General features: G+C 42.9%; 4 protein-coding genes across 10 annotated transcripts in view; 2 read left to right on the top strand and 2 right to left on the bottom strand.

The window, feature by feature from the left end:
* Window positions 1-939: 939 nt before the first annotated feature.
* kptn (kaptin (actin binding protein)) lies at window positions 940-5,179 on the top strand. 2 transcript variants are annotated; one of them, XM_027178078.2, is made up of 12 exons: window positions 945-1,270; window positions 1,798-1,880; window positions 1,965-2,049; window positions 2,182-2,236; window positions 2,351-2,429; window positions 2,761-2,834; window positions 3,097-3,203; window positions 3,326-3,421; window positions 3,550-3,622; window positions 3,816-3,951; window positions 4,038-4,211; window positions 4,394-5,179. In XM_027178078.2, exons 1-12 carry the CDS (start codon window positions 1,060-1,062, stop codon window positions 4,514-4,516), a joined length of 1,296 nt encoding a protein of 431 aa, XP_027033879.1. In that variant the 5' UTR covers window positions 945-1,059; the 3' UTR covers window positions 4,517-5,179. The 2 variants fall into 2 exon arrangements, with proteins under 2 accessions (XP_027033880.1, XP_027033879.1); XM_027178079.2 differs by lacking the exon at window positions 3,326-3,421 and having other exon boundaries at window positions 940-1,270.
* A 191-nt stretch (window positions 5,180-5,370) lies between these two features.
* hnrnpl (heterogeneous nuclear ribonucleoprotein L) lies at window positions 5,371-13,541 on the top strand. 2 transcript variants are annotated; one of them, XM_047809686.1, is made up of 14 exons: window positions 5,371-5,532; window positions 6,166-6,284; window positions 6,384-6,621; window positions 6,709-6,794; window positions 6,937-7,033; window positions 7,146-7,218; window positions 10,532-10,567; window positions 10,888-10,956; window positions 11,143-11,405; window positions 11,759-11,880; window positions 12,201-12,402; window positions 12,673-12,730; window positions 13,033-13,143; window positions 13,261-13,541. In XM_047809686.1, exons 1-14 carry the CDS (start codon window positions 5,449-5,451, stop codon window positions 13,317-13,319), a joined length of 1,617 nt encoding a protein of 538 aa, XP_047665642.1. In that variant the 5' UTR covers window positions 5,371-5,448; the 3' UTR covers window positions 13,320-13,541. The 2 variants fall into 2 exon arrangements, with proteins under 2 accessions (XP_047665642.1, XP_027033877.1); XM_027178076.2 differs by having other exon boundaries at window positions 13,048-13,143.
* A 2,515-nt stretch (window positions 13,542-16,056) lies between these two features.
* On the bottom strand, window positions 16,057-20,546 carry srsf7a (serine and arginine rich splicing factor 7a). 2 transcript variants are annotated; one of them, XM_027178126.2, is made up of 8 exons: window positions 20,389-20,546; window positions 18,679-18,901; window positions 17,927-18,106; window positions 17,771-17,833; window positions 17,655-17,693; window positions 17,429-17,542; window positions 16,924-17,034; window positions 16,057-16,536 (listed from the first exon to the last, which is right to left on the bottom strand). In XM_027178126.2, the coding sequence occupies exons 2-8, from the start codon at window positions 18,885-18,887 to the stop codon at window positions 16,485-16,487; spliced, it is 768 nt and encodes a 255-aa protein (XP_027033927.1). In that variant the 5' UTR covers window positions 18,888-18,901; window positions 20,389-20,546; the 3' UTR covers window positions 16,057-16,484. The 2 variants fall into 2 exon arrangements, with proteins under 2 accessions (XP_027033927.1, XP_027033928.1); XM_027178127.2 differs by lacking the exon at window positions 20,389-20,546 and adding an exon at window positions 19,349-20,235.
* Window positions 20,547-21,097: 551 nt separating this feature from the next.
* slc8a2a (solute carrier family 8 member 2a) overlaps window positions 21,098-23,793 on the bottom strand; it is a 23,833-nt gene continuing 21,137 nt past the window's right edge. For 2 of the 4 annotated variants that reach the window (XM_047809684.1, XM_047809683.1), the window contains 2 exons: window positions 22,960-23,232; window positions 21,105-22,660 (listed from right to left, as the gene is read on the bottom strand). In XM_047809684.1, the coding sequence (XP_047665640.1) occupies window positions 22,284-22,660; window positions 22,960-23,232 (650 nt within the window). In that variant the 3' untranslated portion in view covers window positions 21,105-22,283. Of the gene's footprint in view, window positions 22,661-22,959; window positions 23,233-23,793 lie in introns of all 4 variants that reach the window. The other 2 variants (XM_047809685.1, XM_047809682.1) reach the window with 2 other exon arrangements.

A 23,793-nucleotide genomic window follows, 5' to 3' on the forward strand; every position in this document is an offset into this window, starting at 1 on the left:
ACAGTACATTATAGTAATATAGAGTACATTACAGTAATATAGAGTACAGTACATTATAGTAATATAGAGTACATTACAGTAATATAGAGTACAGTACATTATAGTAATATAGAGTACATTACAGTAATATAGAGTACAGTAGAGTAAAGTACAGTAATATAGAGTACAGTAGAGTACAGTAATATAAAGTACAGTAGAATACATTACAGTAATATAGAGTACAGTAGAGTAAAGTACAGCAGTATAGAGTACAGTAGAGTACATTACAGTAGTATAGAGTACAGTAGAGTAAAGTACAGCAGTATAGAGTACAGTAGAGTACATTACAGTAGTATAGAGTACAGTAGAGTACATTACAGCAGTATAGAGTACAGTAGAGTACATTACAGTAGTATAGAGTACTATTCAGTGTCTGATGTGTTATCAGAATAAGATTGCTCTGGTGGAGGTTTATTTTAGTTTTTCCCTAGGAGGAGAAATGAATGAACAACAGCATGACTGTCCTCTAGTGGTCTCTCTCTCTCTCTCTCTCTCTCTCTCTCTCTCTCTCTCTCTCTCATCTCACACACACACACACACACACACACACACACACACACACACACACACACACACACACACACACGCGCACACACACACACACACGCACACACGCACACACACGCGCGCGCACGCACACACACGCGCACACACACACACACACACACACACACACACACACACACACACACACGCACACGCACACGCACACGCACACTCAAAAACATTATTTATTGACATTATGTTTATCCATAGGTTTAGATTTAGTAATTTGGTCTAAATTTTGTTCTCGTTAAAAAAAGCCTTACTAAACTTTTCGGTACTTTTCGTCAGTGTTCGTGTGTTTGTTAACGTTCGCCGTTATCTGCACACGTCATGTCCTATAAATGAATTTGATTGGTTGTAAATAAGCGCACCCTCGCATCTGATTGGTCCTCCTCCAACCCGGATGTTTTTGTGTCTGATAAACTCATGGATGAAATGAGAATATTACTGTAACGATACAGACGGTTTGTCACCATGCTGCCTGACGCTGAAGGTTCGTGTCCGTTTGTAGAGGACAGTTTTAGTCGTTTCCCGTCACAGAGTAACATATACGGGCTGTGTGCAGCAGGACAAGACGAGCTGCTGGCTGCTACACTTAAAGGCAAAGTGCTTTGTTTTCGATACCAAGACCTGCAGCAAAAAATCCGCCCTGTGGCTAAAGAGTTACAGTTCACTTACATACCAGGTAACAAGGTTCACTCTCATTATCCACGCCTTTAAAAATACCTGCTTGAGTAGCAGCATTTGATTCAAAATTCTCGGAGTCGACTCTTTCAGACTCGTCCATGGGAGTCGGTTCCAGGAATAATGTCATAGTAAATAAAGTACAAAATACACTCATATTACCTGTGATACGATTCGTATGCTACGCTTTTAAAGAAGTCCTACAGTAAATATAAATATATTTACACACAAATCAACTTCACATTGTGAATTAACGCTGAATTTGAAAAAAATGATGAAGCGTCATTTTGGGAATCGACTCCCTAAAATAATCAAAATGGGTCACGTGGTGTGTAAAGCTATATGTTATTGAAAAAAAAGTTCCCCGTAAATCAGATGGTTGTCCATCAGTCAAGGTATTGTAATGCAAGTGCTTTGATCATTTAGCTCAGAAATAGAAGACGTGTGTGTGTGTGTGTGTGTGTGTGTGTGTGTGTGTGTGTGTGTGTGTGTGTGTGTGTGTGTGTGTCTGTCTGTGTCTCCTTGTAGTTGATGCTGAGATTGTGTCTATTGATGCATTTAACAAGTCTGCCCCTAACAGAGGCCTGGTGGTGGGAATCACGTTCATTAAGGTACATTTAACTTTGTGTTTTTGCTGGATTTTAATACAAGACTATATATATATATATATATAATTTTCTCTTGCTGTCTCTCAGGACTCGGGTGATAAAGCAACGCCGTTCCTGAATATCTACTGTGAGTACGAGCCAGGGTCAGAGTTCAACCTGGAGTCCATTGCTCGTAGGTCGCACGGCAACACACGACGTTATAATAAAGTCTAAACATGGCTTACTGCAGACTGATGTGACCGCAGCATTGTTATGTACTTAATGGTTGCTTTCAGAAACGTTCCTTCTTTTATTATTTAAACAGAGAGCTGCTTGAACCTGGAGCTGCAGTTCACACCCTTCCAGCTCTATCACACTGAGTGAGTGTCCACTTTCTACTGAAGATGCATGCTTTAATGCTTGAGTGTTAACTAGAGTTTACTGTATTGGAGTGTGTGATGTGTGTGATGTGTGTGTGTGTGTGTGATGTGCAGGCTGCAGTTTGAAGAGGGTCACAGAGAGACGGTGTTCCTGCTCAGTGGACACGATCAGCGCATACACCTCTATAAAGAAGTAGGGTGTGTGTGTGTGTGTGTGTGTGTGTGTGTGTGTGTGTGTGTGTGTGTGTGTGTAAGCGCGTGCATGCTCACATATTTGCTTGATACTAATGGCTGTGAGTTTGTTTGTAGGATTTATATTTATGTGGATTTTTATTCTGATTTGTAGAATATAATTTACATCTGATTGGTTAAATTCTCTCTCTCTCTCTCTCTTTCTCTCTCTTATTCAATGTCTCTCTCTCTGTCTTTCTCTCCCTCTCTGTCTTTCTCTCCCTCTCTGTCTTTCTCTCTCTGTCTCTCTGTCTCTCTCTCTCTGTCTTTCTCTCTCTGTCTCTGATTGCCAGAATGCTTCATTGCATCAGTTTGAGGAGCAGCCAGTGGAGCGTTTCTTCCCCGAGCTGATGAATCTCCCCAGCAAGTGAGCTTTTGCTTCCTTTGCAGTTTTAATATCTCCAAGCTGTGATTTTCATTCCCTGCTCTGCACAGATGGGGCGTGATCATAAATGTCGATGTCTTCAGTCCTGACCAAGATGACAAAGTCACTGCACTTCATTTTTGTTTATGAATCCGAAGAATATTTTAAGCTCCTCCAGTCTAACAAAGTTTTTATTTATTTATTTACTATAGTTATATAATGTGTGTTATCCCTTCAAGTAACTGGGCACAAACTCTGTGTGCAGTGTGTTGTGGATGAACGTGTTAAGTATCGATGGTGGTCGGCGGCTCACGGCTTTTGGCTGTCAGAGCGGCTGTGTGGGGCTCGCACTCGTTAACCAGAGTGGACCTGGTAATTCGCACACACAAACACACACACACACACACACACACACACACACACAAAATGTGTGAATACAGTTTTGTGTCTGTATCTGGACAGTCCACACATTGCTGTGTGCGTATGTGTGTTAGAGATCCTCCAGAGTTGGCGTTTGCAGCAGGACAGTCCCATATCCACAGTGTTACTCTTTCCTCTGAAGGTGGCGGCCCAGAACAGTGACATAGACGGTGTGTGTGTGTGTGTGTGTATACATGTGTAATAGTCCTGTAAAATTGGCCATGTTTGTGTTGTATTTGTAAGCACAATTCTGTGTGTGTGGGTGTGTGTGTGTATTTGTTTGTGTTTGTGTGCGCAGAAGATCGGTCAAATCAGGTAACGGAGTATAACCTGTTGGTGAGCAGCACTGTAGAGATGGCGGTGGTTTACAGGTGAGGTCTTGGGTGTCTTGTTTAACTACAACTATTGGCACCCCTTTTATTTTTAACTGTTGTTGACTAGTCATCCAGGTCTGCTGATTGTGTGTCAGAAGGTTGCTGTGTAGATGATGTGACACGTGTGTGTGTGTGTGTGTGTGTGTGTGTGTGTGTGTGTGTGTGTGTGTGTGTGTGTGTGTGTGGTCAGAGATGTTGAGCGGTGTGGTGTAAGCAAGCCAGTGTGTTTAGCAGGCAGTGATCAGTGTGATGCTGTGCTGTGTGCCCTCCTTATCGACCTGGACTTTGACGGACAGCTGGAGGTGCTGCTGGGAACATATGGTCAGGTATGAAGCCACACACACACACACACACACACACACACGCACAAACACAAACACACTAGATACATGTTTGCATTTTTCCTTCACAGGACCTACTTTGCTACAAATTCCAGCAGCTTGCAGGCAGCACAGATGGGCGGTTCCAGCTCATGTGGAGGCGTAGCTTCAAGAGCTCCCTGCTGTCAATCATCTACTTGGACCTAACTGGGGATGGATTGAAGGAGCTGGCCATTCTGACTGTAAAAGGACTGCATATATTACAGGTCACTGTTCATTGTTGTAGAAAATTCTCACCAAAGCGTGTGTAAATATTATAGATAGTATGGTGTGCCACAAGGTTATATTTTTTTATTATTATTCACACAGTAAGACATTTTTTCTCTCTCTCTCTCTCTCTCCATCTGTCTCTGTCTCCATCTGTCTCTGTCTCCATCTGCCTTTACAGCACAGTCTCAGCAGCACAGCTGATCTCGTTCTGCAGCGGCTAGCCAGCAGAGTGGCGAAGCTCTCTACTGCCACTGAAATCCATTCAGTCACAAATCAAGATACTGAACGTACTGAAGAATGATCACATCAGGAGCATTTCATCCTGAAAGCCTCCTGAACTGATCTGCAACCGCACTACGGGATGCGGGCTGCCATTCTGGATTTGCCACAGTCGCTACAGCAATGTTAACATTAACATTATAACTCGACTCGACTGTCATTATGCGAGTGTTCAAGCGGCTATGGGATTGTTCGTTACCCACAAAGCACTGCAAATAAACCAGACATCACTGACAAGTGGCTGCCAGCGTCGAGTCGGTTTGCAATCTAATATTTGATTCATTGTTAAATAAAATGCCGAGCGATGTCGGCTATCCTCTCTTTCACGTAGAACCGCAGGGCGTTGTTTTATCGCGTCTTCTACTTGTTTCATGTTTATTTCATACCCAATGATATTTGCTAACAGTATTAACTATTTGATGATGTACACAAAGCTTTTTTTTTGTGTCCTGACATTTTTAAGCTGTGTCTTATATTTATCCCATATGTTATAAATCATATAAAACATTGCACGTGTGCGTGACATGCACGTTATATCAGCAACAACTCCAGGAATAAATCCGCAAATAAATCGCTCATCGTTCCGCAAATAAATACTGATCGATATCGTCATATGTAAAATCACTACTTTATATGTAGAAAAAAAATACAATATTCAATAAACTTATTGTATTTTTTTTATTTATCTGAATATATATTATTCCTTTACACACACACACACACACACACAATTATAATAAATGAATATGTTTATTGTTTGTTTGAATCGTGGCGGTTGATTCCGCCAATGAAAACGCGGCATGGGCGGAGTTAGAACGAGACAGGCTCCGCCCCTTCGTGCTTTTGTGCGTTTGCAGTCAATTCCCGGTCTCATTTGTTTTTCCTCTTCGCTGTTTGTCCTCACCGGAGCTGCCGTATTTCCGCTCCCATTTTAAAAGCTGTATTCGGGACAAGATGGCTGCCGCAACGAGTCGCTACTACAGTGAGGGTGGAAGAGCCACTAAAAGGCAAAAAACGGACGGCGACGGAATGACCACGGTATGTGTGCGTTATAAGCGCTGCTTCGGCAACGTGTTCGGAATAAAAGTGCGAAAAGGTCCTTTTTTTTTTTTTTTGTATCGCCGGTGTGTCCGCTACACGACATGCTAACATGCTAATGCTAACTGCTTTTTTCCTGTCTCGGCTATTTCCAATAAATATAAATATAAACTTTCTATTCTTTATACCGTTTAATGTGTGTGTCGTGTTGTTTTATTATGCATTGTTGTTTTTCCCCCCACTCGTTTTTTAAAATCACGTTTCAGTGTGTGTGGAGATTTCGCACAGCCCTCATTGTTCTTACAGCCACGTTAGCATGTTAGCACGTTAGCATATGTGGCTAAAGGCTAACCTTTATGTATACATAGCTAAGTAGCTCGATAACAATTAGATATTTGTACCCGGGAGGCAAACCGTGTAATTTAAGTAGGCGTTGTTGTTTGTGGAGGATAAACGAAGCTGAGATACGAGTTAATCTTGGATTTTTTTTTTATCTAAAATTCTCCTCGTTTGTAGATTAAAATGGCGGCCCGATTTTATGCCTTGTATAAAGTCCTTACGGATTACTTTGAGACTCTGTGGTTTTGTCTTAATATTGCGTTTATCCTGAAGCTTTGTGTGTGTTTTGTTTAGGAGGTTTATGAGGACCCTCATAAGCCCCTGCCATCGCTGGTGGTGCACATTAGAGGGCTGGTGGACGGCATTTCCGAGTCTGACCTGGTGGAGGCGCTGCGCGAGTTCGGCACCATCAGGTAGGACACCAGCGGTGCTTCAACATGTGATGTTTGTTCTATCATGAGTTCTTTTATTTTCTGTTTGCAGACTGTATCTCTTTGTGTGTGTGATTTTAGTTATGTGGTGCTGATGCCGAACAAGCGCCAGGCTCTGGTGGAGTACGAGGACATGGGCGGCTCGTGCAACGCAGTGACGTATGCCAACGACAACCAGGTGTACATCGCTGGTCGACCTTGCTACATCAACTATTCCACCAGCCAGAAGATCTCTCGGCCCGGGGATTCGGGTGATGCCCCCAGTGTTAACAACATCCTGCTCTTCACCATCATGAACCCCATCTACCCCATTACCACGGTAACATGCCATAATAACAATGCTTGCGGTCAGTCAGTATGCACTGGTGAGAATATATCATCTAAATGTGTTGCTCGTGTTTTGCAGGACGTGTTGTACACAATCTGTAATAACTGCGGCCCTGTGCAGAGGATTGTGATCTTCAGGAAGAATGGCGTCCAGGCCATGGTGGAATATCCTTTATAAACTCTGAGAGATCGAAGTGTCCGATGATGTTTAATGCTAAATCCTGACTCGTTTCTAGAACGGATTGTCAAATCGTAACCTTTGTTGTATTGTAAAAGTGCAGTGTTAATTCCTTAACTTGGTGCTCACGTTTGATTCGGTCCAAAGTGCTCAAAGGGCAAAAGCATCACTCAACGGGGCAGATATCTACTCTGGCTGCTGCACCCTCAAAATCGAGTATGCCAAGGTCAGTGACACTAATCTGAAACCACACTGTCATCCGTATGATTTTAATGCACAGCTCCGCTCGAAGTCGCACCTTTCTGTCAAGTCTCTGATAACGTCTTTTCCCCCCGCAGCCGACTCGACTTAACGTGTTCAAGAACGATCAGGACACTTGGGATTACACCAACCCGAGTCTGAGTGGCCAAGGTAAAGCACACGCACAGTTCCTGGTGATAACCATGTAGTTAAACCTCCTGTAGCGACATCACTGTGGACTTCACAAAAGGTCACTTTGCAGTGGTGTCATTTTCAGTTCATTATTTCATGCGCAGGCGTGCACACAGGCATTCGGTTCGGTCTGTATGGTACACACACTGTAGCTCTTGTTTGTGTTTTCACCATCGATTCGCATGTCACCCGTGTCGTGTCGAACACACAAGCATGCGTCACACTCGGTAAAGGAAACCCTCCCTTCCCTCGCTCACGGTTAGTCACTCCGCATGGCGCTGCACCCACCCAGAGCACACGACATGGTGGAGACTTTTGCTTTTTATCTAATAAATTTGTTTACCGTAAAAGAAAACTTAGTGACATGCTAATCTGCCAAGGGACCGCTTAGTTTTATGCTAATATCAGCATGCTAACTGGTCCCCTTTTTTTTTGGTATTTTATCAATTGCTAAACAGGGTTTCTTTAAAAAAAACGTTGTTGCTACAAATGGAGTAATCAGCACTGCGGGTAGATCCAGAATGAAAAGGTCATAGGTTTTAAACGTCTTGTATATATGTTTGATACGACGGTCTACACAAGTTGCTGGATGAAGGGATTCAGTCATTCGGGTTGTAGAACATTATCGGTAGTGCAAAGACAAATGGCTTCTATTCATCTGAGGGGCTTCATCAGTTCTGCAGAAAGGTGTGAAAATGGTTTCAGTGAAACTTCAGGCCATTAAATCACAGAGGTGTGAAGCTGCAGTGATGCAAAGAATTGAGGTGGAGAATCGATGATGGGCGTCCATCTTCCTTTCTCCTAGTTTCCATTTTGAGGCATTAGAACTAACGAAGCCCCTTGGATGAGTAGTGAATCCTAACTATTCAATATTATTTATTGTGTCATTTAGTTTTCATTTGACCCACAATTTTATCGTGACCGATTTTAAGGATTAGCGCTAACGTTTTTAGTAAGCAAGGAAATTAATCGCTAGCGCCTACGAAACATTCCGGTCATTTTGTCTACAATACAAACCACACAGGACATTTTTCAAGCGGCATCCTACAGAAAACAACACACCCAAACATGCTACTCTTCAAACACCGTGGAATAATCACATGGAGACACATCTCAGACATCAGACATCACACGGAACAGAAACGTCTCCTCGACAAGACGACTACCCACTTACACCATATCTGGGGGATTGTGTCTTTTTTTTGGCTAATAAATTGCTGCCAATCACAGAAGATTTTTTTTCTTTCCCCTTAACACGTCACCACAAGTCGACCAGCAAACATGACATGCAGACACTAAGACAGATTATAAGAAGAGGTGGGAGGATCATACCTTGTGTTTATTCCCTGTTTGCTGTCTTAATGTCTCGTTTCTTTGGTGTGCGGGCTGTAATATTTTTTATTTTTTTGCTATCGTCACGCCACATTTTTGAGTTCTGAGCCATTCCACTTCCAAGATTTCAACATCCACCACCAGGGTCAGAGCTTTGCCATGGCATGCCGAGCTCACATTACCACAACAGTACACAGAGTCCAAGACTGTTGCCACACCACACAAAGGTCGTAACAACATGGCAGGATGACACACTCCACCCGGGAGCATCAGTGCACATTTACGTCAGGATCACTACAACGCTAACGCTACAAGCAGACACTACCCATGTCGACAAGTCCAGATCGTCATTGCTCACCACACCAATGAACCGCATGTCACGACACGACGTAACACCCTTGTAGTTCGATTTGTCGTAGTCACCGCACAGACAATAGTGCACATCAAGCTTCGACAGCGTCATGACTACACATCAAGCATCACAGTAACCCACCGGGACATCACTGCGGCCAACACTACATTTTACAGCACACGGAAAGGATCACTGAAGTGCACATGAAGACACGAGCACCGAACATGTAGCTAGAGCCTCGTCATCCTTCCTTAAGCCCTCTCACACGCTGAGGAATCAGGTCCTTCTCTGTCTCTTTCTACTTTCTCTCACCTTCCTCCTCCCTCTCTTTTGCTAACTCTTTCACCCCGAGAGCGGCGATTCGTATTCTGACTGCTGTTACGCCTTCCGTGTGACGCAGGTTCGGATTAGCTCGGCCGCTACAGTGGCGTCAAAACCCGCCGCCGTGTCTGCAACCCCTCCGTCTGAATGGTAAGCACTGTGTGTGTGCCTGCTAACCACTCAAGGCAGCTTCAAAGCACTCGGAAGTCTAAGTAAAGTGCAATGGAGAATGAAAGCCGATGCCCGGGAATCGAATCTTTGGGTTGAAGGAAAAGGGTTCACGGGCAAACCATCTCTCATTCAACCAGTTACACCCAGGATTCTCGTATCACCGTAAGTAAGTACCACCGCCAAAACACCATGACTTGCTGATTCATGCCGGTTGTTTGGCGTTTCAGCTCTGGCAGCTTGCATACAGCATGAGTTGCCCCTTTAAACCCTGTCGCTAGCCAATGCTTGGTGTGCCTGTCGAAAGACCTTTTTTAATGCCTCAAATAAAGATCATTACCATTCTACACACTAAAAAAGGTGCAGTGTTGGTTTTCATTAACTTCCTTCATGTTAGGCTTTAAAGGGACGTGTCGATCCTCGTTAAAATAAACAAACACAGCCAGGATTAATTTGCGTAACGACCGATAACCACCGGAAACCTTTTTAATCTATGCGCTTTTTAATTAGTAAATGTTTTGTCTTCGTTTGTGGACCACGGGACCGTCGAGAACAACGAACGTCAACCGGTGGTTGCGGTACTTTTGGACTAGTAACGGGGTTTATGAGCTCATGTATGCGGAAGAGGGCAGATGGTGCTTTAATCAGAGTGCGTTATGGTGCCCTGTGCTGCAACATGACTGTAGGAAAAGGTGTGGTTGGATGGCTTCATGTGTCCTCGATGGCCTTCACCATCACCACTCGGTAGCTGGCGTATTGGCGGGAAACACAGCAGGTGACTAAACTGAGGAGAAATTTTTTGGGGGTGGGGGATGGGGTCACTTTTCAAATGCAGGCAGGCTAGTAGGCTGTGTGATGGCGCGTGTGTGTCTGAATAAAAACCTCTTGGCTATTTAGCTAGCTAAGTTAGTCTGCCGTTCAATTCGAGCGCTAACGATAACGTAGTAACGAGCTCTAGTGCGAACAGGAGCGGCGTGCGTGTAGGTCGTGTCGCACAGTAAAGAAATAGATCTTTTTTGCTGCACTTTTTTTTATCTTCTGTAAAGTTCATTTTGTTTTCCCTGTGTTCCTTTCTTTTTAACGCATGTCTGACGTGTGTGTATACCTGTGTCTGTGCAGATGCTGATTCAGACGGCAATTGGAACAGTTCTCAAGGTGTGTGTTGTGTGTGTGTGTGATCTAAGATTTTAAAAGCAAATTATGTACGGATAGGTGATGAGTTACTATAAACATCTACATGTTGTAACATAAATAATCTTCTTTTCGACATCTTTAACATGGTGTTTATTTAGATGTTGCCCCACCATGTGGTGTTTTACAGCTAACGCAGTTATAGGCTCCTGCACGCCGGTCACAAATGTCACAGCCCTCCCCCCCCCCCCTTTTTAGCCTGTTAATCTGATTGGTTCTTGTGTGCTGCCCTTCAAGTTGATTGGCTCTGGTGTGTGTGTATATGTGTGTGTTTTTTCTGTCAGACCCTACTACCAATCCAAACAAGCGCCAGAGGCAGCCAGCTCTGCTTGGAGATCACCCACCTGAATATGGTTAGTCACTATTACTGACACACTTCTTAAAAGTTAACGTAAGCGGTGCATCTGCTGCGCATGGCCGAAACTCTGCACAAAGTTACGCGGGATTAAAGTTGGCGGGCTAAATAGCACAGCGCCGTCTGCATGAAGCCGGTCTTTCCTAAGCGTTTCAGCATTTCTTCTGTTTATTCTTCCCTGCAGGAGGTCCCCAGAGTGGTTACGGTCACTACGATGAAACCTACGGTCCTCCTCCTCCGCACTACGAGGGCCGGAGGATGGGGCCGCCTCTCGGTCGGACCCGTGGCGGACCTCGTTACGGAGGCCCTCAGTACGGTCACGGCCCACCACCCGACTACGCCGCTCAGGCCGACTCTCCCGTCATCATGGTTTACGGACTCGACCCTTTTAAGATCAACGCAGACCGCATTTTCAACATCTTCTGTCTTTATGGCAATGTCGAGCGAGTGAGTTTCCTTCTATCTTTTAAATTCATTTCATAGCTGCACTTGTTCAGAACCGATATTAGAAAACTGCTGTTAATTAATTAATGCTGTGGTAAGTTATTGTATATATCGTTAATTGCAAATCGTTTAAAATTATAATCATATTTTTAGTTTTTGACACTTTGGTGCCAATACATACTCCTGATAACCAAGTATCAAATGGCACATTCGAGATATTTGCTTTAGTTTGCCAGACTTTTGGACTTTTTGCTTAACCTTCGATTGTAATGTACATCCATCACCGAATAGTTTGGACCCAAAGTCTAGGATTCGACAACTACTTGAAAGTAATGAACGTGTGCGTGTGTGTTTAGGTGAAGTTCATGAAGAGTAAACCTGGTGCTGCCATGGTGGAGATGGGCGACTGTTACGCGGTGGAGAGAGCCATCTCACATCTCAACCACACCATGCTGTTTGGGCAGAAACTCAACATTTGGTATGTTTGTTTAGCCTTTTTTTGTCCTCTAACTTCAGGGCTTGTCTTTAGTTATACACTTGAGCTAAGAGCAAATGTTTTAAATAAATGGATTAAAATAATACAAAAATTGACTTTGGTTCCAATTATTATGGATTTGTGGATCTGACACATTTGAGAACTCGATCTGAGCCGGTTTATTTAGATGTGAAAGCAGGACTACGCAGTTACGGCCTGATGACTCGTCGCCATCCCATGTTTCTGCCACTGTAATAGGTTGCGTACATTTAGTGTTGTACACCTTCATAGACTGCTCTGTACTGTGCTTTCCTGTGGTGCAGCGTGTCTAAGCAGCAGGCTATAATCCCTGGGCAGTCGTATCAGCTGGAGGACGGCAGCACCAGCTTTAAAGATTTCCACGGCAGCAGGAACAACCGCTTCAGCACCCCTGAGCAGGCAGCCAAGAACCGCATCCAGAGGCCCAGCAACGTCCTGCACTTCTTTAACGGCCAACCGGACAGTTCAACAGAGATCTTTGCCCAGGTACCAGAATGTTACATCAGAATCAGATTCAGAATCCGGTCAAGCGTGTTTACACACACCAGGAGGAGTTTGGTTCCAGCTGTTTGTGATTCTCAAAAAGTGTACACACACAAATAACACTATACTGTACAATACACACATAAATAACACTATACTATACAGCAGCAGTACAACGGACCAACACTAGTTTCTCTTCTTGTTCTCTTTAGTTTTACACACTTATTAAAGACTAATGTGGAATAAACTGTTCCTGAATCTTTCTCCCTGCAGATCTCCGAAGAGCTCGCCATAAAGCCCCCAAACAGTGTCAAACTTTTCACAGGAAAAAGTAAGTGAGGGTTCGAGTAAAACCGTGCATGCTCTTGGTTTTACTCGTGGGCTTTAACGGTAGAAACGGTGGTGGTGACGACTTTTAACCTCTGTATCTCGTGTACATCTGGAGGATTAAAAGTGACGTCCACCAGTTTTTCAGCTTGTTCTGTAATATATTTAGTGACTTCATGCTCAACGATGTTTAAGGCCGAGAGCTTTCTTTAATTTCTGGGCCGGACAAAATTCTCTCTCTCTCTCTCTGTTTACAATTATTCCTGAACACGCATTCTTTTACCATAACCACGATAACTGTGTTAGATTGTGTTGCTGTAGGTGAGAGGAGTGCATCTGGACTGTTGGAATGGGAGACCATCAATGATGCGATGGAAGCTCTCTCTGTAATGAACCACCATCAAATGAAAAATCCTAGTACGTATCCCCAAAGAATGAGCTGCAAATAATTCTGATATTTATTTATTTATTTTTAACTAGAAAGAAAATCGTTTTGTGGTGGACAAAATCTAAATTCTCTTCATCATCTCTTAGCCGGACCGTACCCCTTCACTCTGAAACTGTGCTTCTCCACGGCCCAGAACGCCAACTGAAGCCTCGATGACCCCTGAAACCTTCACGACGTGTCCCAAGATGGCGTGCTGTTTCTTTTTGTACAAATAGTGTTTTTGTTCCTGTTCTTTTTTTTTTTCCTTCCTCCTTTTTTTTTTTATCGCTGTGTAAGCTGTTTTTCCAACCATGTATATCATGGCAAATTAAGAAAAATAATTAAGTGATGTTTTTGTTCTCTAAATAAAAGCCATTAGTAAACCCTGTCAGATCATTCATTCATTCATTCATTCATTCATCTATCTTCTACCGCTTATCCGAACTTCTCGGGTCACGGGGAGCCTGTGCCTATCTCAGGCGTCATCAGGCATCGAGGCAGGATACACCCTGGACGGAGTGCCAACCCATCACAGGGCACACACACACTCTCATTCACTCACTATGGACAATTTTCCAGAGATGCCAATCAACATACCATGCATGTCTTTGGACCGGGGGAGGAAACCGGAGTACCCGGAGGAAACCCCCGAGGCACGGGGAGAACATGCAAACTCCACACACACAAGGCGGAGGCGGGAATCGAACCCCCAACCCTGGAGGTGTGAGGCGAAGGTGCTAACCGCTAAGCCACCGTGACCCCACCTGTCGGATTAACGTAGTTTTATTTACACCTGGGCTGCTTTTCTTAATTTAACCTTATTCATCTTGAGTTTCATGTTGATAAATGTCCAAGATCAGCATTACCTAGATTTGCTAGGCATTTTTCTGTTAAATATCATTTGTAAACGTATTTAAACCACATCTATCTGTATGATAATAGCTCTTATAGTGCAATGTATTACCCACATGGGTTAATAACATGGCGTACCTCATATGACGCAGATGTTGAACTGAGACGCAATGATACAGAAAGCAGTCACACACACACACAGCCAGTGTCAGGCCAATCTATGAACACTTACAAGAGTTTTATTACACTTAACACACAGGGAGTAATGTCCAAATAAACTGCTTACTATGTTATCCTTAACCGTAATGAAAGCGGACTGTTTACTACAATAAATGTCTCTACTGTAAGACTTTTTCTTTATAAATGACATATCTGTTAACATAAAATCATAATGTAATCACACCGTATTGTGAATCGTTATGATTTCAGATTTATAGCTAGTCAGAAGGACGTTAGAGAGAAAATAGCGTCTAGATTATTTTAGAAATATCTTTAGTGCTAAAATCTGATTGGAGAAACTATATATGTAAAGTAACAGAAATTCTGCAATGAATTTCAACTCGACTTTAACTGAAGCAAACATTATTTACGGCAATGTTGACCATTAAGGACCATTTTCCATTTATTTAATCTTCTTCTCGCTGCACATGCGCTCTGTTCGGATCTGCTGGTCTATTCGTACTTGAGCACTGAGAGGATTAGAAGGTTCTCCCTCATCTCCATCCAGGACATCTGTCAGGGATGCGGCAGGGTACACAGAGCCCTATGCCATTGTGAAGGATCCCTCCCACCCCCTCACAATCTGTTCGTGCCCCTACCATCAGGACCCTCACTACAAGGTTCTGCTACAGCTTCTTTCCCCAATGGACATTAATGTTCACTCGATGGGACACGAACTCAGACACTATTACTGCACATTGGTCATGTAACACATCCGCACTCAGGGACATTATTGATATTATTGCACACATTTGCATTATTTACAGTACATTTGAATCCGATACTTCACACCTACCTCATATTTAACACACCACAGCTCCATGAGACTTAAATGTTTACCGTTAATTGATGTTTATTGTTGGTTTTTGTTGCTACCTGTAAACTTTGGACCGTAGTTACGGCATTTTGTTCTTCTGTGTACTGTGTATTTGGAGCCATGTTCACACTTAATCATGTACGACGTGAACACACTGGACCTGGCTTTGGTTACACAGCAGTGTGTTAACTGGGGTATCTCACACGCACACACAAAATAGATCATAGTACATATATATATATAAAAAAAAACAAATACAACAAAATTGACTTCTTTTTGAAAGATAAAAAAACGACTGTATAACAAACACGAATTATTAGCGAAAATAATCCATATAACATTTAACACTCACCTGATGATCACAATAACGATGAAAACTCCTGAACACGAGGCTGTGATGTTAATAAAACACGTATTAAAGTATTAATTTAGTCTTCATAAGTTACACTTAGTAGTTTAGTAACAGATGTTAATATTTTGGTCGTTTCGTTTGTGCAAGTTTGTTACCCGAAAAGGAAAAAACTAAACCGTTAGCTAATTAGCTAATTGGCTGCACGCGCCCTTATTAGTGCACGACCGTTACATTTCAAATTTAAACTGTAGACGGCGCACGTGAGCCAATTTTCCCGAACAATTAACGTCTTTTTATGACGTAATCTATCGCACCAGTCAATCAGAATTGAATTGAATTGAATCCTACCTGATGGTTTAAGGGAGAATATTTTAAGCTTCAAGAAACATTAGTGTTTAAAACTAGTAAAAACAACTAAAAGATTGACCACAAAAAATTCGGTAGTTCATCTTGAGGTTGATGTTAAAATTTTGCATTAGATTTTTTTTTGTTGCATACTTTGTTGAATCATAAACAACTTTAATAACCATTAATAAAGGCTTCTTTTACTCTGTATAAATAAATCACGAATCCAACACAGGACCTGTTTAAAGAAATAAGTGAAAACTCGACTGTTGGTCGTTGTTTGTTGCCCCATAAATGATCAGACAGTAAAAGAAACACTGATGTGTAAAGACTCACTTTATTAAAAAGACCACTGGCATTTTCATAGCAGGGGGAGGAAACCAAAAAAACAAACAAAAAAACAAAACTTCAAGCTTTGACCCAATTACGGCTCATCCTTTTTTCCAATCCCGACACTGCTGACTGTCCCATTCAATACAAACCACAGTCTCGGGCCTGAAACTAAAAACAATGGCTTAAAACCATTTTAAGAATAAGTTTTTAAAATGGAAAGGGAAACTCGTGATGTAAAACAAAAAACACAGGCAAAGAGGAGAGCCGGAGAGCGGAGACGGACATGTGTAGATGTATGAAACTGAAAGAAGGGTGACTGCGATGAAACATGAGCGAAAAGGACACCAATCGATGGAGGTTCATCAGTTGAAAGAGGTGTGGGGGGGTGAGATGAAGAGGGGTCGACGATCCGATCAGTCAGCGTCTGGTGTTGGGCTCTTTCTCGGGCTGATGGATCTAGAACGGCTGAAACACATGAGCAAAAATCACGGATATGCCGATTACGTACTGAAGTCAAATTCCTTGCGGGACACGTCATACTATGGGCTTTATGTACTGTAAAATGTACGTTTATTCCATAAAGAAATACCACAGAATACCCTACAGACACCAAGTGAGTGATTATTTCAATATCCTGCTAAAAAGTCATGTCATGTCCAGGTTCAGGCTCATTTTGTGAATACTAAAGATTTCCAATGACTTGTATTGTCTGCTTTCGACAGCATAATGAGCCGCTGGCTAAATGCGACGGCTACGTGCGTCGGCGAACAAAATTTAACCGATTCAAAGCAATTCATTCTTTAGTGAAAAGACTCTAGACAGGCGCACATATGAAGGACAGGACAGACTCACCTGTCTCTTTTCTTGCTTATGGAGCGAGAATGAGATCTGGATCTCGATCTGGACGCGCTGCGCACTCTCTGTCGGGAGCCGGAGCGGGAACGTGAATGAGAACGCGAACGACTGTTTAAGCCACAACACAAAAAACACACAGACTCGGATATACAAACGTTGCTTAAATGCAAGATTTTCAAAACAAGTGAGAAAAAGAAATCTTCTGAATGTACAATGTGTGAAAAACTGAGACACCAGGAGTCACGTGAGGCATGAGCGCAATTTGATATTTTGCTGAAACATTCCATTAGTCCACACCACTAAGCAAAAAGCTCTCTTTTTACAGCCAAAATGTTCAAATTTGTAAAATTTAAAATTTCACACTTTAGCTAAAAAGTTTAAAAAGGTACATTGGGGCCTGTGTCTCTTCCTTGTACCTAATTTTTGGATGTCAAATGGAGATTTCAGAGGACAGCACCTGTCATACACTTGTCCCACACTCCCATGTCCTCACAAATCATACCTGGCCCTGCGGACTGGGGTTCTGGACCTCCTGGCAGGACTTCTGGAACGGCGCACCGGGGAACGAGAGCGACGAACTGGGGTTCGGGATCTGGAGCGACCTGGGGACGCCGACCTTTTAAAACAAAACAAAACAAACAAAAAGCACCACACATTTAGCTGACTGGTCACCAAAGAAAGCTCTATGAACTGTAAAGAGCTGTGAAACAAAGAGCAGCAGAACTCACCTGCTCCTCTTTCTGGAGTAGGATGGAGAGCGATATCGCCTGCAACACAAACATAACATCAGCATGCTGAGAAACTTCAAATCGGAGTTATAGCTCAGCGGAAAGAGCGTTCTTACTTCTCATAGCTGCGGCTGCGAGAGTGGTGGCGCCGACCACGAGACCTGGACCGAGAGCGAGACCTGAACAGAATAGTTTTTTAAATGAGCTAAATGTTGTACAGACATTTCAGAACCGGCATGTTTAAAAGTTTCACTAGCATTGTGTGAGCATACCTGCTGCGTCTGCCACCTCTCTTGCTGTAGCGATAACAGTCGTACGCGTAGTGACCCGTCTCTCCACACTGGTAGCAGCGGTCATTTGGATCAAACTGCCTGCGGCTCGGGCGACCGAAGCGGGACTTCCGGGACATTCCGTTTGACATCTCGACGCGGATGCGAGCCCCGCAGAGCATTCTGGGAAAAAGAAACAAAACAGAACTGTTAGTCAGTAACAGGGTCATGACCACACACAATCTTGCACTTTAGAGATACATCTAGTTTCCTACAAACATCAAACCACACCATGTAATATATATTACACACATTCTAATCATAAATTTCAGTAAATTAGTCTTCCTAACAAAAACAAGCTTCAATAAGGAACAGACACGGGGAAGGAGCTCAGATGCTGTCATTAATTCAAAAACATAACACCAGTTTAACTGGAGACATTTAATTTATCCAATTTTCAGACAAAAATTTGGAAACCGAGAAGTCGCTGTAATCAAATATGCAAACGAAGCGACATCGATAAAGAAATCCAGTCACGGCAGGTTATTTAACAAATAACCAAAAAAAAAAAAAAAAAAGAAAGAAAGAAAGAAAGAAAGAATTTTGCTCTTCCATTATACACATTTATAGCAAAACTCACAAATAACGCAAGTATAAAAACTATGCTGTTCGGAGATGAACGAGAACACGGCTGGTCGTCTAACGGCCACCTCACAGGAAAAAGAAAGGCAGATATAAAGCTGAAGCAGGCTCACTTTCCGTCCATGCCCTTTACAGCATCTTCTGCATCTCTGGAGTCTTCGTACTCCACAAAAGCGAAGCCAGGAGGGTTCCGTGCCACCCAGACGCTCCGAAGAGGCCCGTAGTAGCTGAAGGCACGCTCCAGCTCACCCTTCGCAGCGCCATTGCCAAGGTCACCCACGTACACCTTACAGTCCAGGGAACTGCGTGACGAGTAAGACATCTCGAACCTGCAACCTGGAAGAGTCACACAAACAAACCAGTCGGTCATTCAGTCACTCACAGCTGGTCAACATCAGTGTCAGCAAACAATATTAAAGCCTCTACAGGCGATGAAATACGTATCTGAAAATACGAATCTGAAAAACGTGTCACATCGACGCTAATCCAAGACACGTTAAATAGGTTGTTAAACCCGTAAACAGATTTCCAACCGGAGAAACAGACCAATACGTCTGCAGGTAAAAAAAGAGGTTTAATGCTGTAGATCACAAACATTTCTACACTGAAGATACAGACAGACCCTTTAATAAACATGTCAAAATCAGACAGCACACAAGACCCCTGGGGTTATTTATACTGATTGGATTATTAAGTAAAACATGAGGGTTTGTTTTTATTTAGACTGGGAAAATTAATCAATACTAAAAAAAAATGTAATATTAAATGTTTGTGAATTATTACCTCAGAGCGTGTGTGTGTGTGTGTGAACTGATCCAGTCCGAACAGGGCTCAAGTTAAACACTAATGTAAATGATTATAGAAATCTAACGCGAATGTTAACAAACGAAGGATAAACAGAAACAAGCTGTAAGTCAAGTGTCGAGTTCAGACACCGAATTTTAGTCAGTTAGCACGAAGCTAATAACGCCGTTAGTGATAGTTAGCCGACATGCTAACAGCCTCTTTGTTCTGTATCCGGCTGTAAAACGCGTCAGTTTGAGCTTTATTTTGCGCGTTAACTCGATAATTCATCAGCTGGAGTTAGATTTGTAACCGAAACCGTGACCGGTTTTGTGTTTTCGGTTCTTGTTTGTTTGCGGTTTTTAACTCCGTTTCGCTGCTAATTTGTGGTGCATCAGGGCTCGAAAACTCAGCCGTCCGGCTAACAATCTACTGTTTGGGTCTGAAAATCAAGCAAATCAATCGATCAATAAATAAATATATATCAATAAAAATAAAAAGCTACACAAAAGTATTTTTAAATAAAAGGTTAAAAACGAATCTTTTTTTAAATAAACAGCAGGTTTCGCTTTATATGTAATGAACACTAGGGTCCATATTGCTGCCTGGTCCCAAATACTTGCATGAGCCCTAAACTAGGGAGCTTCGTTAATACGACACAAAATAGCCTGTAGCGCCCTATGTAGTGAACGAGGGTGCGGATTGAGACACAGCCGCATGGACACACTGTCGTGCTGCGAACAGAAAGCAGATCAATAAAAACGCGCGCTGCTCCGAGTCACTGACACCTCAGACTTCAGTCTTCGGGCTGAACGAAGAGACACAAAGGCGAAAAAATAAAATCACAAAACTACGAGCAAGAACGTGAACGCGCTGTTTAGCTTAGCGACATGTCGGCCTCCGCGACAGAGCACGCGCGTGAACGTGTGTTTCCGGTTTGCACGCGCTACCTTAAAAACGGCGATCGTTCCTAACGCATGCAGGAACCCGGTCACAAACTCGCGGTTTGCTGTGTCGTGTATTTGGGTTTATTTACTTACCTTTTTTCTACTCGTCTCAAGCGTCACATTCACACACACACGCGCTCGCGCTCTCCTTTTTTTTTTTTTTTTTTTTTTTCCCGGAAGCGCACGGGGTTCCAAAAGCTGAGCGCGCGCCTTCGTGGGCAGCCGAAGGGGCGGGGCTTTATAGGCATCGATTCTGATTGGTCCGTGCGTGTATGATGCGTAATAAAGGCGCGTTTTCGTTGTGGTGCGACTCCAAACCCACGTGGGTGGTAAAAGTAGTGCACTAAAAAGGGTGCAGAATAAAGAGGAAACATTAGTCTGATGTGTTATATAGAACTTATTAGATATATACATTTACATAAGAGTTCCTACACCACACATATATACACACACCAGCAATTCAAAGTATATTGAACTTGATGAAAGACCAAAAGAGTTCAACTTTTCTATTTCAAAACGCAGATACAGCTACAACGTGTCCTTAACTCTGTTTCGGAGATCACGGTCGAGGGGAAAAAAGGACTCGGCCGTGATTTATAAGCGCTTAGAGATCTGCTTTATGAGATTAGTAAAATACCCCACGTGGCGAAGAGAAGTCCTCAGGATGAGTTATACTTCTTTAGATGTTCTGAGATGATTCTTTTATATGGATTTTTAAAAGTCATAAATCCACAGGCCGCTAACGTGCACTTCAAGACCTAGCGGCAACAGTCTAATCTACAAATTATGAAGACACAGTGTAGCAAATGATACGTGATTTTATTTACATGCAAACCAAATGATAAACCTGTGTCAAGGTCCTTAACTGTAGCTACAACAGCAGTCAAGCTCTAAGGCGAAATCAGTAGCTCGTTTCAGGCAGCCTTGATACTCAAAAAAAGTTTTGTTTTTTATTATAATTTATTAGAAGGATGTTCCTCATGTTTTCGTACGTTTCCATATATAGATATAAACCTGTTTTCTCTTTTGTGAAGTTGCGCCGCTACATTTTGATATTTGATATAATTGTGTTGTCAGAATCATGAAAGCCAACATCATGTTTGTTAATTAAAAATAAAAATAAGAAATCAACAAGGGGCCTAAAATAGATCCTTGAAGGACACCATACTGGGAGCATATCCATTAATGGTAATCGACTAGCAACCACATAAGGTCTAAAGAGGAGGGCATGGAAAAGAGAGAGAGAGAGAGAGAGAGAGAGAGAGAGCGCAAAAATGAGAAAAAGTTTTGAAAATGAGGAGGGAAAAAAAAGAAAGAAAAAAGAAGGTGTGGGCTATAAAAGAAAAACAATAAGGGACCTAGACCAGATCCTTGTGGGATGCCATACTTCACATTATCCAGAATTTGCATTAATGCTAATCAAGTAGTAACAATATTATAAGATCTAGGCAAGAAACATTTTGAAGCCCCTCTTTAGTGTAAAATCATAATGAACTGATTGTGTGAATGACAAACTGTACATTGTGGGTAATTTCTTATTAAAAACAACATGAGCTACTGAGTTAAAATGTTCTCCAAAGTATTATAACATTTCATAAGAATACCAGGAAACAGGAGTCATGATTTTTACTAGTAGTTAACAATGCTGACGTGTTTAGTGCTACATGCATTTAAATGGTTAAATATTACAATCATACAACATCCATAATGAAATAAATCAAGTATTTTTTAGTTCCATTCATTCGTTCTTCCGTTCATTGGTTCACGTTCAAGTGTAAATATCAGTCAAATATATGTGTTTGTTTAGGATCGTTCATCCTGTTCTAAGGGATGATTATGTCCTGTTATAACAGGTTATAAAGTGTCAGAGTTTATCCACCGCTGTATATGAAGTTGATGATGGTGAAGAAGATGACGGTGAAGAAGGCTTCTCGGTTGAGTCTTCCTGATGACCCCATCGTTTATAAAAGTGTATAAAGTGTGTTTTCTCAGAAGCCTGTTATGTGACAGTATGCCTCCAGGCTGGAGAAGGTGATATAGAGGAGCCACAGGCCAATGAACAGCATGGACGTGAGGATCTTAATGGTTTTGGGCCCACCCAGCTCTCCGCCCACCGAGGGGCGTCTTCGCAGCATGAGCACGCTCATGTTAATGAAGGCACAGATCGTGAATAGTGTGACGGAGAAGGCCAGCGAGCCCGGGTCCACGTGGAATGCCTGGCCTTTGACCTCCCAGTAGATGGCTGAGATGGACCAGGCCAGGCCGATCCCCAGAAAGACGTTCACGGCGTTGCTGCCTGTCACGTTTCCCACCGAAGCGTCAGCGTACTGATCCTGAACAGCCGCAACTTTACTCGCAAAGGTATCTAAGAGAGAAAGAGGGAGAGAGGAATAAAGAAAACCAACATAAAAAAAAAGAAGTGGAAGAGACAGAAACCAACAAAGATACAAATGCAAATAAACAGAGAGAAAAAAAATTGAGGGAAGAGAAGAAAAAAAAAAGGTAAACAGAGCAGGAAAAAAGGAAGGGGGGAGAAAGGAAGAAGGTAAGAGAAGTATAGTAAAGATAATACGCACATAAGTAGAATGAATGGTTCGAAATTACCCTTATTATAGAGAACAAAGCAACACACACACACACACACACACACACACACACACACACCCGGGATGGATGTGCCGAGGGCGACGAACACCACAGCTGTGACGGTGTCCCGCAACCCCACGGTGCAGCCGAAGTGAGATGCCAGGTCTCCGATGACTGCGGTGAGGAAGCCAATGACGAAGATGGAGACAACGAAGCAGGCCCAGCCGTTACAGTACTCAGTGGGCGGGACAAAGGCAAAGGTCAGCTTCCAGAACACAGTCATCACATGCATAAAGTAATCACAGCAGGACGGCCGGCGTGGCTCCGCCCCTTCGCCTTCATCGCCCTCTCCTGAGAGATACACTCATTACACAACTTCCTTCTGTTCTCCAGTGACTCCACCCACATACACACTGTACACACTCCACCCACATACACACTTTACACACTCCACCCACATACACACTGTACACACTCCACCCACATACACACTGTACACACTCCACCCACATACACACTGTACACACTCCACCCACATACACACTTTACACACTCCACCCACATACACACTGTACACACCACCCAAATACACACCTTACACACTGTACACACCCCACCCACATACACACTGTACACACCACCCAAATACACACTTTACACACTGTACACACCCCACCCACATACACACTGTACATGCTCCACCCACATACACACTGTACACACTCCACCCACATACAAACTGTACACACTCCACCCACATACACACTTTACACACTCCACCCACATACACACTGTACACACCACCCAAATAAACACCTTACACACTGTACACACCCCACCCACATACACACTGTACACACCACCCAAATACACACTTTACACACTGTACACACCCCACCCACATACACACTG

The sequence above is a fragment of the Tachysurus fulvidraco genome, chromosome 26, assembly GCF_022655615.1.
Source record: "Tachysurus fulvidraco isolate hzauxx_2018 chromosome 26, HZAU_PFXX_2.0, whole genome shotgun sequence".
NCBI classification, from domain to species: domain Eukaryota; kingdom Metazoa; phylum Chordata; class Actinopteri; order Siluriformes; family Bagridae; genus Tachysurus; species Tachysurus fulvidraco.